At 38.3% G+C, this 14,468-nt stretch overlaps 1 protein-coding gene across 6 annotated transcripts in view; it reads left to right on the top strand.

Annotated features, from left to right (window-relative positions):
• TRIP11 (thyroid hormone receptor interactor 11) overlaps positions 1 to 14,468 on the top strand; it is a 64,442-nt gene that overhangs the window by 12,150 nt on the left and 37,824 nt on the right. For all 6 annotated transcript variants that reach the window (XR_008299616.1, XR_008299617.1, XM_015086262.3 and 3 more), the window contains exons 4-9: positions 1,527 to 1,805; positions 3,976 to 4,044; positions 5,512 to 5,677; positions 8,048 to 8,413; positions 11,571 to 11,611; positions 12,193 to 12,279. Coding sequence is in view for 4 of the 6 variants with exons in the window: in XM_015086262.3 (XP_014941748.1) it covers positions 1,527 to 1,805; positions 3,976 to 4,044; positions 5,512 to 5,677; positions 8,048 to 8,413; positions 11,571 to 11,611; positions 12,193 to 12,279 (1,008 nt within the window). In the remaining 2 variants the exon portion in view is untranslated. The remainder of the gene's footprint in view (positions 1 to 1,526; positions 1,806 to 3,975; positions 4,045 to 5,511; positions 5,678 to 8,047; positions 8,414 to 11,570; positions 11,612 to 12,192; positions 12,280 to 14,468) is intronic.

Genomic DNA, 14,468 nt, shown 5'->3' with positions numbered 1-14,468 from the left:
CCAGGGGTTTACAGCTGAATCATCCATGACACCTTAAAAAAATACACATGTTTATGCCCTCCAGGAGATTCTGATTTTAGTGTCTTGGGAAGGGGCCCTGGTATTGGTATTTTTCAAAAACTTTATAGGTGATTCTGATACTCACATCCTAATTGAAAACACTGCTGTGGAAAATTCAGCATTTAATTTTCTACTTAACTGAATATTAGAGGGCAAATTAGGCATTTAAGTTTAGAAATGCCTCTTTGTTATGAGAGCTTGCATTTTTTAACTCTACAACTTGATATGTGTCCATTTTATAGTCAGAACTTGCTTTGTGTTAAAGCTATGCTTGAAAAAATTATGAATTTCCATACTTTTTACCAGAATGAAAGATAATATGTGACTATACTTAAGATCTGCTGTTTTCTGCCGTCATTGTGATGTTCATAATCCCTAAAGATGCAATTCATGTCGTGACATTTATGGAAAAATGAATGAAATATGTGCACTGCTATAAATTTCTATTAGAGAAGAGGCTCTGATGAGAAACGTGTTTGTTAATATATTTGACGTCATTGTGTTTGGTTTTTGTTTGTCTAATTGCTTGGCTTTACGTGCATAGAAATATTGTTGGCTGACTCCCAGTATCAGATTCTCCTCTGTCGTGGCGGGGTGTCTTCCGGAGTAGGTATTTTATAGAAAGCTTATCTCAATTCTCCCTATCTTACTCACTTTTATATTTTGAGTAATCTCTCACCCGAAATGGATCTGGCATTATGGTATGTCCTGTAATTTCTTTTGGACAGTGAGGTGGTATTGCCAACCCTCAGTCAAAACTCCTCTGTAGGTTTCAGTATTTTTGTACTATTCTTTCCCTGAGTAAAGTCAAATTTTCACCGGCTCCTTTTTGCCAAGGCTAAAGCAAAGGCCTCTTTCAATGTATGATGTTTTCCTAAGACTCACGGGCTAATAACCACAGGCTCACTGTGCTATCTAAGATTAGATTAATAAAGCATTCTTCCAGCTGTTGTACAGACCAGTAGAAAGTTACCTCTGATTCATGGTGCATTTTAAGTCTAAATTCAGCCATGATCAGTTATATAAGACTGTTCCAAAGATGCTCTAAGGAAACTTCTGATACGTAGGCTGATGCAGCTTTCATTTTCTCTTCACTTAGAGTTTGATAATACAAATAGAACCCTCGGAAATTGCCTTTACTACCTGATACATCGACAATAGTAAACCCGTGTTTAGTTGAGAATTTAATTGCTTCAGTTAACACATGAGTGAGATTCTGATCTTCGCACTATTTGAAATATTATCTGTGCTTTAACTGGTAATCATGTTGTTGTTTTTTTTTTCATGTTTGGTTTTTAAATCAAAATGTGTGGTTAGGCTATTATAAAATACTAGGATTCAGTTGGTAGAGTTACCATCATTGGATAGTTTTAAATCATTATAACTTTTAATGTTATGAATCTGTAAAAAGATCAATGTGGTTATTTTAAAGTACATTCTCTAAAACGCAGATTATAAATGTATAGGTAGAAATCAGCCATCTTAAAGCAAGACAGATCGCACTACAGGATCAGGTGCTGAAGCTTCAGTCAGCTGCCCAGTCAGTAAATTCAGGAGCTGGCCAAGTACCAGCAGCGCCTGCGTCATCTTCATTTGGTTATGGCATCAGTCGTCATGCTGCTGCTTTCCATGATGACGACATGGACTTTGGTGACATAATTTCATCACAACAAGAAATAAACAGATTGTCAAATGAAGTTTCAAGACTTGAGTCTGAAGTTGGCCACTGGAGGCATATTGCTCAGGTTGGTAAAATTGCCATGAGTTTTTGAACATTCTTAGTAAAAAGAGTGGTTCTGAATGTAGAACTTTTGGTATCAGAAAGAACCCCAGACTAGGAAATTGAAAACCTGTATTCTAATCCTGCCAGTGATTTTCTGAGTGATTTTGATCAGATCATCTTTCTTTCTCATCTTAGTTTTTTCCTCCCTCTATAAAATATTTGGAAGAAATTCTCAAAGAAGTTTAGAGCAACAGAACTATGTTTTAGAATAAAATAAAGGCATGTCAGGGTGGCTCAGTTGGTTGAGTGTCTGGCTCTTGATTTCAGCTCTGGTCATGATCCAAGGGTAGTAAGATCAAGCTCTGCATCGGGCTCCTTGCTGGGCGTGTAGCCTGCTTAGGATTCTCTCTTGTTCTGTCTGTCTCTTTATCTCTGTCTCTCCTTCTCTCCCTCCCTCCCTCCCTCCCTCCCTCTCTCCTTCTTCCACTCTCTCTGTCCCTCTCTCCCCCTCTGCTTCTCTCCCTGCTTGCACGTACCTCTCTCCATAATTAAAAAAAATTTTTTTTCCTTTTAAATAAAAAGTTACAAGTCCAGGACTTAAAAGAGATAAAAATGGAGTTGCTATGGTTGAACTAGCCATCTTTTCCCCAGGAGTCCCTGAGGCTTCTTTGACGGCAATGCCAGGGCTCCGAGATACCAGATTGAAACTACTTGCAGAGATGTTCTCTGAAGTTCCTTTATCATTAGTTACGTGTAAGATGAAAATTTGATCATTGGTATCATAAAATACATTAAACTATTTTGTATTATTTTTTGTGCAGTAGAAATTAAATCTTTGCTATTTGGACAGTAAACTTTCTTTTAAGGAACACTTTCCATCTTATATATCAAATTTTATATACTATTGATATTGTCAATAGACGTGAGACCCGAAGTAAACTCGAACATTGCACATTTGGATTTAATTTCCTCAATGTAGAGAAAAAGTATAAAAGTAAAGAAATTGTTTCTTTTTGTGAGTGTGATCTAGTTATATAAAGGAGAAACCCTACCAATTATTTTTTTGCTTCTCAAGTTGCTAGACATTTCCCATACCCAAAATACATCTTAGGATGATCAGCTTGTCCATTCTATCTTTAAAAATGTAGTAGCTCTTAAGCTACTATAACACTGTAGATTCCCTGTCCTACCTTCAGAGATTAGGATTTTGTAGCTTATTTTAGGGCCTTGGAAATTGCATTCAAACTGTAAATGCCCCAGGTGATTCTGATACGTATTTTAAGAAACATAAGATTTCATAGGGAAGAGGTGTTTTTTGAGTATGTATATATAAGCATATCTTGAATGTTTACTATATTACCTATAGTAGGATATCATGGTGGAAAAGGCATAATTGGGATCTTTCACAGGACTTAATTTTTCAGCAAGGCATAGTAAAACTTGTGTTATATTTTACAAGATGTTTGTATATATGCTATCCTAATATATATTAATCTTAGTAACTGTGTGAGGTATTTATTACCTCTGTTTTACAGGTAAACAAAGTAAACGTTTAATACACATATTGTCACAGTGAGTAAGTTGTGACTCAACCAGACATCTTTTGACTCTGAATCCTGGAGTTTCTGGTATACTTTGTTCCTTTTTTTATCCAGAGAGCAGCTTTTTGTTCCCTAACACACTGTATAGTAAATGTTAAAAAGATAAATGAACAACATTCAGCTTTGAATGAGAAGAGAAAAATCCAAAAGTTCTTTTAATTGTTAAACTAAAGGTTGTTCTGTATTGGGGTAGAGATCCAGGTAAAATCATTTTAGAAAGATTTTTGCTGGGTTATGATTAGAATTAATGTTGGATAACTTTCCAGTTTGAAACATTTTCTTCTAGGAAGCTGTTTGATTATCAAATTTACATTTTGTTAAGCTAAGTAAAATATTCTCTGGTGTTTTCCTTCTTAACAGTTATTTTGTAAAAGTGTCTCCCTAATTAGTTAACAGACTCTTGAAAATTATCTTTTATTTGTTGTGTATTACAATTGGACTGGGTTCTTCAAAAGTGCTTGGCATTCTTTAATCAGAATTTGGGAAATGCTCCCTTTTTTGAAAGATGTCATTTAATAAAATTAATTTGTGACTTTCTCTTTTACAAGAAAATCAATACAATTATTTTCTAATTCTGTTTTTCTGATCTAGACTTCTAAACCACAAGGATCAAATAGCTCTGATCAAAGTGAAATCTGCAAACTGCAAAGTATCATTAAGGTAAGACAGGTTGTTGGAACAATGGCTATTATACATCTAAAATTGGCTTATTAAAAATATATGTCTAAATTAATGGAAGGCTCAGTTATAAAGCTAATTATATAGAGTATGATTGTTTCTTTTCCATTTTGTATCTTCGTTCTTTATGACAGTAAGGTGTATAAAAATGTCTCTTCAAAATTGTTTGGTTTTGAACATTTATTTTTTTAAGTATATTTCATTAGTCTGTACTAGTTACTATATCTTGTAAAATGGTCTTTATTAAAACAATTCCAAGGTTGCTGAAGTTTTCAGGGTTTAAAGGATATTGACAAAATAAAATGCTAATACTATTCACTGTAACTAATTATTTTCCTTTAATGGTGGAATTTTGCTAGTTTGTGTCCATTATTATTTCATTCAAGAAAAATTTTAGTTACATAAAATTATCATATGGCACTGAATTGTTTTTAGTGTATAAATTATTGTCAGATATAGAATTTTTTAGTTTTTGGTTTTATTATTATTGTAATACTAACATGGGTGGGTTCCCAAGTCAGACCTGCGTTTGAATCCTGCCTCTACTATTTACCAGCTCTTCTACTTTGGACAAGTTACTTAATCTTACCAAGCTTCCATTTTACCCTTAGTACAGTAGATTTCATAATACCTTCCCTGTAGGATTGTGTTAAAGTTTAAACGTAAAGCTCCTTGCCAAGCGCTGGCACTGAAGTAAGCGCACAGGATTAAGGAACAACCTTACTTGTCTTCTCAGGAAGTAGAAGCTAATTTATAGATTAGGATTCTTGGGTCACAAGCAACAGAAGTCATTACTGGCAAAATAAAGCAAAAGAGGATTTACTGAAAGGACCCAGGTTAGTCTGTCCACAGGATTGAAAGAAGTATTGAGTGTTTGGGTCTTAGGATGGACAGGATTGGGAATAGCATTGGGGATGGACAGGATTGGGAATAACATTGGGGATCTAGAGAGTGGGACACAGTGGACCAACTTTTCTGGGTGTAGCTATCACAGTGCTTCTGGTCCAAATAATTTCCCTCTTTGAAGGACTCTGCTCAAGATCTGGATTCCTAGGAGAGAGACTGGTGGTCTCAACTTGGGTAGCAACGTGCCTTGGTTAACAGTTTGGGAGTCCCATCAAGACTGGTGGAAGGAAGGGCTGAGCAAGAGATGGGAGTAATAGGACACCAGCTACAGACTGAAGGTTGGCACTGGCATCGATGGGATATGTCACTAGTAAGAGAAGCTCATGGTCACAGATATGAAGAAAAAAAGATATTCAGATTGTTCTTAAGACCCAAGAAAGGCAAGGGTAGAGTCAGAATTGTCCAGATTTGGAGGCTGTGTTTAAATTCTCTTCAACCATAGCGTGTTTAGAGAATTATTCTTAATACACACTTCTGCACAATGAGATAGCTTAGGTGTATCATTGATTATAAATGGGGTTAACCTTGTTTTTATTTTTTAAGGAACTTAAACAGAACCGAAGTCAGGAAATTGATGACCATCAACATGAAATGTCAGTGTTACAGAATGCACATCAACAGAAATTGACAGAAATAAGTCGTCGGCATCGAGAAGAATTAAGTGACTATGAAGAACGAATTGAAGAACTGGAAAAGCTGTTACAACAAGGTTGTTAGTTTTTAGTAACTTAATGTATTAGGTGATATAATTAAAAGACCAGCCTAGTAATGTGTGATCAAGTCACTGATGTAAGCTTGGACTAAGTTCTAAAGAATGAGTGAATGACTAGTTCTGTTCACCTGCCGGAAATTTGCAGTGGCATCACTATTATCAGGATTATGTGGAAATTGGGCCACCTGCATGGCTCAGTTGGTTAAGTGTCCGACTTCAGCTCAGGTCATGATCTGATCTCAGATTCATGAGTTCAAGCCCTGTGTCGGCCTCTGTGCTGACAGCTCAGAGCATGAGCCTGCTTCAGATTTCGTGTGTGTGTGTGTGTGTCCCCTCTGCCCCTCCCCTGTTTGCACTCTGTGTCTCTCAAAAATAAATAAACATTTAAAAAAATTTTAAAAAGGAAAGATTATGCAGAAATGGAAAGGTCCATTTGCCTTTGTGACAGATAGTTACAATACATAGATTTCTTTGTATTGTTTGGTGGTGGTACTTTGGTAATAAATGATTAGAAGTATTTTCACTCTGGGGCACCTGGGTGGCTCAGTTCATTGAGCATCCGATTTCGGCTCAGGTCATGATCTTGCAGTTCGTGGGTTCAGGCCCTGAGCTGACAGCTCAGAGCCTGGAACCTGTTTTGGATTCTGTGTCTTCCTCTCTCTCTGTCCTTTCCCTACTGACACTGTCTCTGTCTCTCAAAAAATTAATAAATGTTAAAAAAAAACCTTAAAAACCAATAGAACTATTTTCACTCTCTTTTAAATTCATATACATAGGCTTTTTAGTAGTTCATTCAAATAATATTTTTCCTCGACTGTTTATTTTTAAAAAGCTTTATTATGAGGGCAGCTGGCTGTCTCAGTCAGTGGAGCATGTGACTCTTGATCTCAGGGTCATGAGTTTGAGTCCCATGTTGGGAGTAGAGATTACAGGGGAAAAAAATCTAAAATAAAGATGCTTTATTATGGTAATTTTTTAAAAAAGTTTATTCATTTTTGAGAGGGGGGGAGGGGCAGAGAGGGAGACAGAGAATCCCAAGCAGCCTCCACACTGTCAGCACAGAGCCCAACGCAGGGCTTGATCCCACAAACTGTAAGATCACGAACTGAGCCAAAAGCAAGTTGGATGCTCAACTGACTGAGCCACCCAGGCGTCCCTGTTGTAATTTTTTAAGACTTTGTTTTTATAACAAAATTGAGAAGGAAGTACAGAGATTTCCCACATACCCCTGCCCCCAAACGCATGCCATCCCTACTATCACCATCACTTAGCAGAATGGCACATTTGCCACCAAAGATGAACCTACATTGACACATCACGATCCCTGAAAGTGCATAGTTTACCTTAGGGTTGACTCTTGGTGTTGTACATTCTATGGATTTGGACAAACTTATGCACATATTCATCATAATATACAAAGTAGTTTCAGTGCTCTAAAACCCTTTCTACTCTGCCTACTCACCCCCCACTTGCCCTCCCCACCAATCTTTTTATTGTCTCTATAGTTTTGCCTTTTCTAGAATGTCACATAGTTGGAATCATACAGTATGTAACCTTTTGAGATTGATTTCTTTCACTTAGTAATGTGCATTTAAAGTTCCTCCATGTTGGGGCGCCTGGGTGGCTCAGTCGGTTGGGCGTCCGACTTCGGCTCAGGTCACGATCTCATGGCCCGTGAGTTCGAGCCCCGCTTCAGGCTCTGGGCTGATGGCTCAGAGCCTGGAGCCTGCTTCCGATTCTGTGTCTCCCTCTCTCTCTGCCCCTCCGTTCATGCTCTGTCTCTCTCTGTCTCAAAAATAAATAAATGTTAAAAAAAAATTAAAAAAAAATAATAAAGTTCCTCCATGTTTTTTCATGGCTTGATCCCTCACTTCTTTTTAGTGCTGAATAGTATCACATTACCTGGATGTACCACAATTTATCCATTCACCTCCTGAAGGACCTCTTTGCTTCCAGGTTTTTGTAGTTATGCATAAAGCTACTATAAACATCATTGTTCAGGTGTTCATGTGGATAAGAGTTTTCAGTTCCTTTGAGTAAATACCACGGAGTGCAGTTGCTAACCATATGGTAAGGGTATGTTTCATTCTGTTAGAAACTGCCAAACTGTCCTCCAAAGTGGCCCTACTGTTTTGCATTCCCATCAAGAGTGAACGAGAGCTCTTGTTCCACATCCTCATCAGCATCTGGTGTTGTCCATGTTCTGAACTTCGGCCGTTCTAATGGGAGTGTAATGGTATCTCGTTGTCTTAACTTCCAAAGATTTTCAGGTTCTCACGTCTGTTCAATCTCGTAGCTGTATATAGCAAGCTACTAATCTCTTGGTAGCTGACATTTGCTGTCCTTGATTTTCTGTTCATGTTCTAGGTGGCTCAGGAATTGCAGTCACTGATCACTTGAAAATCCATGAGATGCAAAAAACTATTCAGGATCTACAAACTGAGAAAGTAGCGTCTACAAAAAAAATTGAAGAACTTGAGGATAAAATAAAGGACATAAATACAAAATTATCTTCTGCAGAAAATGACAGAGATGTTTTGAAGAAGGAACAAGAACGCCTGCACGTTGAAAACAGACAAATAACGGAAGAGTGTGAAAACTTGAAACAGGAATATAGTAAATTGCAGCCTGATCCCGTGAGGCAGGGCGATGCTGTGACAGGAAGAGAAGGAATCCTGTCGCAGGGTGCATCGGTGCAAGAGGAGGTGCTCAAACTGCAGCGGGCACTGTCTGGTATAAAATGTTTGGAACTTATTGATGATGGGTGTTTTATTGCGTACCAGTTGTTTTAGAGGCACACTGAGTACTGTATGGGAATGGAGGAGTCATGGAAACGACTGTGTAGAATTTGAATCGAATTGTTGGTTTCGCTTCAGTGCCATAATTAACGGACAACAAATAGGAATTTTCTACTAAAAAGGCTTCACTCCCTGCCTCATCCTTAAGTATTTACAGGGGACTCATTGCTCTACGAGGCAGTGTAGATTTTTGGGAAATGTTTAGTAGCTGTTTATTGGGAGGAGGTGTGGGTGTATTTCTGTTAATCTGTGTAGAACCAAATACTTTCTGGAACTCATTAGGGTCCAGACCCTCCAGTTAGGGAATGCAGCCTCCCTTTTTTAAAATTCTGTATCACCTTTTGAAATGATGTCCTGTATCTAAGCAGACACAAGAGTGATAACCATAGGTCTTTTATCATTTTCCATGCTGAAGCTGGTACTTCGTTACCATACCTGTGTTCTGTGTTAGAAAAAATAAGTTATTGAATGAAATAGGCCAAACACCAGTATTCGTTCATGCCAGGAAAACATAATAGGAGCTCTTTAGCTGCAAAGATGTGTTTTATTTTGCATTTTTGTCTTCTCACAATATAAACTCTCACATTATGAACTGATTGATTCTTGCTCTGGAGGGTGTTTCTAGCCCTTGGGTGCTCTGCTCCCCGATCCCCGCCTCCAATCTGTCTCACTTGCCTAGTTGTTTATCCTGAGTGCCTGACCTGGATGGCCAGCTCTATAAATTCATATTAAAGTTAGGTTCAGGGTCACCGTGTCGTCGTTGTCCTCCTCCTCCTCCCCCTCCTCCTCCTACTCCTCCTCTCCCAGCCTTAGTGATTGGTGGCATTTACCAGTTCGCCAAAACAGAGAATTTGAAGTCATCACCTAGCATATCCTAAAGGTTCTATTTCCTTAGCATCTCTGGCTTGGTACCCTTTCAGAGGCATTCTAGGGTTTCTCACAAGTGCCTCCATTCTAGGAGCTGCCAGGAAGGCAAAGAGAAGGCTGTTGACTAGGGATCTAGACTTCTTTCTTGTTTGACTTCAGAGTATCTCTGCTCTTTTCAAAATAAATGTATCTGTTTATTCCACATATTGGGTGACTCAGATGAATTCATTTGCTTTAAAAACAAACCTACTGCCCTGGTCCTTCCTCTTTTTCCAGTTTCCATGCCACTGAATAACTTCAGCCAATCAATTTTCTTTTGCCTGATTAACTGTAGTAGTTTCTTCACGGAGCAGAATAGCACAGTAGTTAAGTACATGACTGTGCTAGAATCCTGCTCTGTCACTAATTCAGTGACGTTGGGCAGTTTAATTACCATCTCTATGCTTTTGTTTTTCCGTCTGTGTAGTTGGGATAACGATACTATCTTCCATAGTTACAGTAGTAGTAATGGGGATTCTCTGAGTTACTACCTGCAGAGTTCTCTCTAGAACAATGGCTATCCTGTAGTAAGCATTACAGAAGTGGTAGCTGTTATTATTTTCTGGTCTCCATGATTCCTTGAATCAGTTTTTTTTCTTTCTGCAGCCAGGATGGTTTTTCAGAAACTCAAAACAGTTTACTTCCCTGATTGCAATACTTTGTGGCTCCCTTGTGAACTTCAGGATAAAGTCTAAACCTCATACTTGACATAAAATGTCTTTCATGATCTGGTCCCTGTCTCCCCGTTTAATTTCAGTTCTTCCCATTCTCCTCACGTGCTAAGCGTTAGCTGTACTGAACTTTCTACACATCTCCTTAAGCCGATGATGTTATTGTCTATTAGGTCTGTCGCCTTTGCATTTGCTGCTCTGTGTGGAGTGTCTCTGTTTCTCTCTGCTAATTCTTAAGTACATTACAACTCATTGCAGGAGATACTATGCTGCTGCTTTCCTAGCCCTCCTCACCCCTCTCCCACCCCCAGATCGAGCAGGTGTTTGTCCTTTCTGCTCCCTGTAGCACCTTGCGCTCCCTGTATCATACTGTACTGTGGTCACGTGTTTACTTGTTTGTCTTTCCTCTGAATAGAAAGCTCCCTGAGGGCAAGCAAGGACTAAAGGTTTTCATCTGGTTGTCTAGCAACTGACCTCACAGTAAACGTTCAGTATTACCTGAGTGAACATTGAATAAATCACTTCAGCTGGACTTAAAGTATTCTGTCTTTGTGTTCTTCCAGAACTATTTCTATATATGGATCTATCCATAATACCAGCTTGAATGGCCTTTCTATCTGTTGTCATGTCCAAGTCAGTTTATTTATGTTTTTACTGTTTGTTTATTTTTGAGAGAGAGCGTGCACCGCATGAGCAGGGGAAGGGCAGAGAAAGAGTGAGGCAGAGGATCTGAAAGTGGACTCTGTGCTGACAGTAGAGAGCCTGACATGGGGCTTGAACTCAAGAACCATGAGATCATGACTTGAGCCAAAGTCAGGTTTTTAAATGACTGAGCCACCCAGGCTCCCCTGTCATTTCTGAGTCACTGTAAACATTGAGAATTGGGGCACCTGGGTCGTTTAGTTGGTTGAATGTCAAACTCTTGATTTCGGCTAGGTCATAATCTCACGGTTTGTGGGTTCAAGCCCCATGTCGGGCTTTGTGCTGACAGTGGAGAGCCTGTTTGGAATTCTCTCTCTGCCACTCTCCTGCTCACTCTTGCGCTCTCTTGCTCTCTCTTAAAATAAATAAGTAAATTTTAAAAAATAAAGAATTGAGAGATTATTGTATTATTGTGGTATAAATATGTATTCTTGTTTTTAGCCATTTCCCCTCAATCTCAGTCCTTTTACTCTTTCCTGTACAAAAGCTAATCAACTCATTTTGAAACATTGTTATTAGTGTTTTTATCAAGGCAATAACTTATGACTCATCCAGATATGATTATACTTATTTCTTGTACTGTTTCATAGAATTACATTTTAATGGAGCTTCTAACTGACATTTATGTTATGAATTCAATAGTATAGTCAAATAGAAATGTAAAACAACAAAAATACATTTCAGTAAGTACCATTAGGGTTTGCTGATTGTGCTTATAAATACACTTTATTTTAAATGAGCTTTATTTCTGAGTTTATTACATAGGAGGTAAGAAGTTGAAGTATTTTAATGTCAGATTCTTTGTTTTTGCAGATGCTGAAAATGAAATTATGAGACTGAGTATTTTAAACCAGGTAAACTAATGCTGAGAGAAAAACCTTCTGGCTTTTATCGAGAAAAAGTATTTTGATTATTGTAGTTGCTTGTTTTGTGTTTTTTACAAATTCACGGGAACCTATCCTGGGAACTTGCATCTTAGTAATTTTACGTTTGCTGATAACGGTAATTTTTTGAATCATAAATTGTCATAATTTTAAAGTTACATAATTGGAAAATGCAGGTATATCACTTTCAAGATTAATTTGACAGACATTATATTACGTATATGAGTGGAAGCAGATTTCCCACCAACCGAGGAATGCATTTTGATTTCCCTTAAGGAATTTAGAGTTGTTTCTAGTGCTAATGATTCCAGGTTAGTTTGTAAATGTATTTATGTATTATGTATATTTGTGTATGCTTTTAAATAAATTAAAAAAATATCTATAAGAATGTTTGTAAAATGAGTGACTGACTTTAGATGGCCTAGTGTTGTATGCTTATAATTTTTATATATCACTAGAGAAATGCTGAGTTGAAATGCACACTTGTATGGCTTGCCTACTTTTTTATAAACTTGAAATTTATCTGAAAACTCTGTTTTAACATTTTGTAGGATAACAATCTCACTGAAGACAATTTGAAACTTAAAATGCATGTTGAAATTTTAGAAAAAGAGAAGTCCTTATTGAGTCAAGAAAAGGTGGGTGCGATAAAAATGGGACCAGAATTAAAATATTGTGTGTATTACAGATCAAGCCAAGGGCCAGTTTATATAAATGGAGCATTTAGGTCTTGAGAGGCCTTAGAATAAAGCTGATCTCATTGATGCTTGTCAGACCAGGTTCAAGTACTTGGGCAAGGTTCAGAGTATGAGGGCTGGCCAGGGTTTACGTTTACACACAGATAAGTCAGTAGGCATACAGATATGAGCAGAAAAGATAAAGGCTCTGTTTTGGTTTCTGATGAAGTCCTGATAGCAGCAACATACACAGGTGGGTCGCGAGCTTGGACTGGCATCTTACAGAAACCGTAGCTGCAGATACGTCCCAGAACGTATCTGTTGTGGACAGGAGTTTCTTAGTGGTGAGAGATAAAGGGGATATAATCTCACTGGTAGAAATAAGGTCTTTGTGTATATTGGAAGCAAGGTTGGAACGAGGTTCTATAATGCACTGTTGGGTATCGGGAGAGGTATTTTTATGTTTGTACTACTTGGGGGTAGTTCCTTGGCTAAGGTAGGTGTTTAAACAGAGGATAGTTGTCGGCTGGTATTAATTTATAGGTTAGTGTCTTAACTCAATTTAAAATCTTAATTTTTAAAAGGTAACGCATACTCACTGATGTACAAATACGGTAATTCATACCGAAAAACTTTAGACAGTACAAAGGGAATATCCTTTCCACCTCCCTTGGTTGGCCTGTTTTCCAAAGGAAGTCTTTCTTACCAGTTTCTCATATGTCCATCCTTTCAGACTACACCTAAGTATGTATGATTATTTAAATAGATTTGAAAAAACTGTTAGCATACTATACATATATTCATGTATACCTTAACGTGTTTTCAGCGTCCTTCCACATTAGTGTATAGGCAGTGTTTCTCAAAGGGACGTTTTGGCATGTAGACAGGAAAATTTTTAGCTCTGTGTACTGTCGTATGCATTGTGGGGTCCTTGCCCCCCCCCCCCACTCTTTCTACCCACTAAGAGCCAGTAGTGTCTCCCAGTCTTTTTTTATTCCTGTATTATATATATAATTTTTTTGCTCTTTTCTCCTCCCTTTGCATTCTGTTCTTTCAGTTACTCCTTTCTCTAATTGGCCCAGGTATACTTTGTAGTTTGCAGATCTCTGCACATACCTGATAGGGTCTGTGACCTTCTCTTGATATTTTCAGATTCTGCAGCCGTTCCTGGTCCCTCTTGCTCCTTTCTTTCGATGTTAAGTAATCCTTTATAATATTTCCTTTCATTATCTCTGATAGGGATCAACTCACTGCTGAAGAATGCTAGGCCAGGGGCGCCTGGATGGCTAGGTCGGTTGGGCGTCCGACTTCGGCTCAGGTCATGATCTCATGGTCCATGAGTTCAAGCCCCGCGTTGGGCTCTGTGCTGACCGCTCGGAACCTGGAGCCTGTTTCAGATTCTGTGTCTCCCTCTCTCTCTGCCCCTCCCCTGTTCATGCTCTGTCTCGCTCTGCCTCAAAAATAAATAAACGTTAAAAAAAAAAGAATGCTAGGCCATACTGGGGTGCCTGGGTGGCTCAGCTGGTTAAGCATCCAACTCTTGATTTCGGCTCAGGTCATGATCTTACAGTTCATGAATTTGAGCCCTGCATCAGGCTCTGTGCTGACAGTGCGGAGCCTGCTTAAGGTTCGCTCTCTCTCTCTGTCTCTGCCCCTACCCACTGGCTCTTGCACTCGTTCTCTCCCCCCCCTCAAATAAATAAATAAGTAAATAAACAAAGAAACAAACTTTAAGTCAAAAAAAATTTTTTTTTAATTGCTAAGAAAGAAAAAAAGAATGCCAAATGTAACTGCAAGGCTGTGTATGTTCATAACGTCTACCTGAAAAAGCTTTTTGTGGTTCTCCTGATTGACATATAAATCTAGAAAGACAAGAGAATGCTATTTTCATCAACTATAGTTCAGAATAAACTTTTGAATTGGAAGAGAAATGGGAATCATGAGGCAGCTGTTCTAGTCTAGTTTTCGCTGAACTCCTGGTAAAGTATGTATAGTCTATTTGTAGAATTTTGAGATTCTTACTTTAAAGTAGATTCCATAGAAGTTTTATTTTTCTTGGGTGCCTAGGTGGCTCATTGGGTTAAGCGTCCAGCTCTTGATTTTGGCTCAGGTCACGAACTCACAGGGTTCATGAGTTTGGGCTTAGGTCA

The sequence above is a fragment of the Acinonyx jubatus genome, chromosome B3 (genome assembly GCF_027475565.1).
Source record: "Acinonyx jubatus isolate Ajub_Pintada_27869175 chromosome B3, VMU_Ajub_asm_v1.0, whole genome shotgun sequence".
Lineage (NCBI taxonomy): Eukaryota > Metazoa > Chordata > Mammalia > Carnivora > Felidae > Acinonyx > Acinonyx jubatus.
The sequence above is the reverse complement of the archived record's forward strand: the minus strand, read 5'-3'. Positions and strand labels throughout refer to the sequence as shown.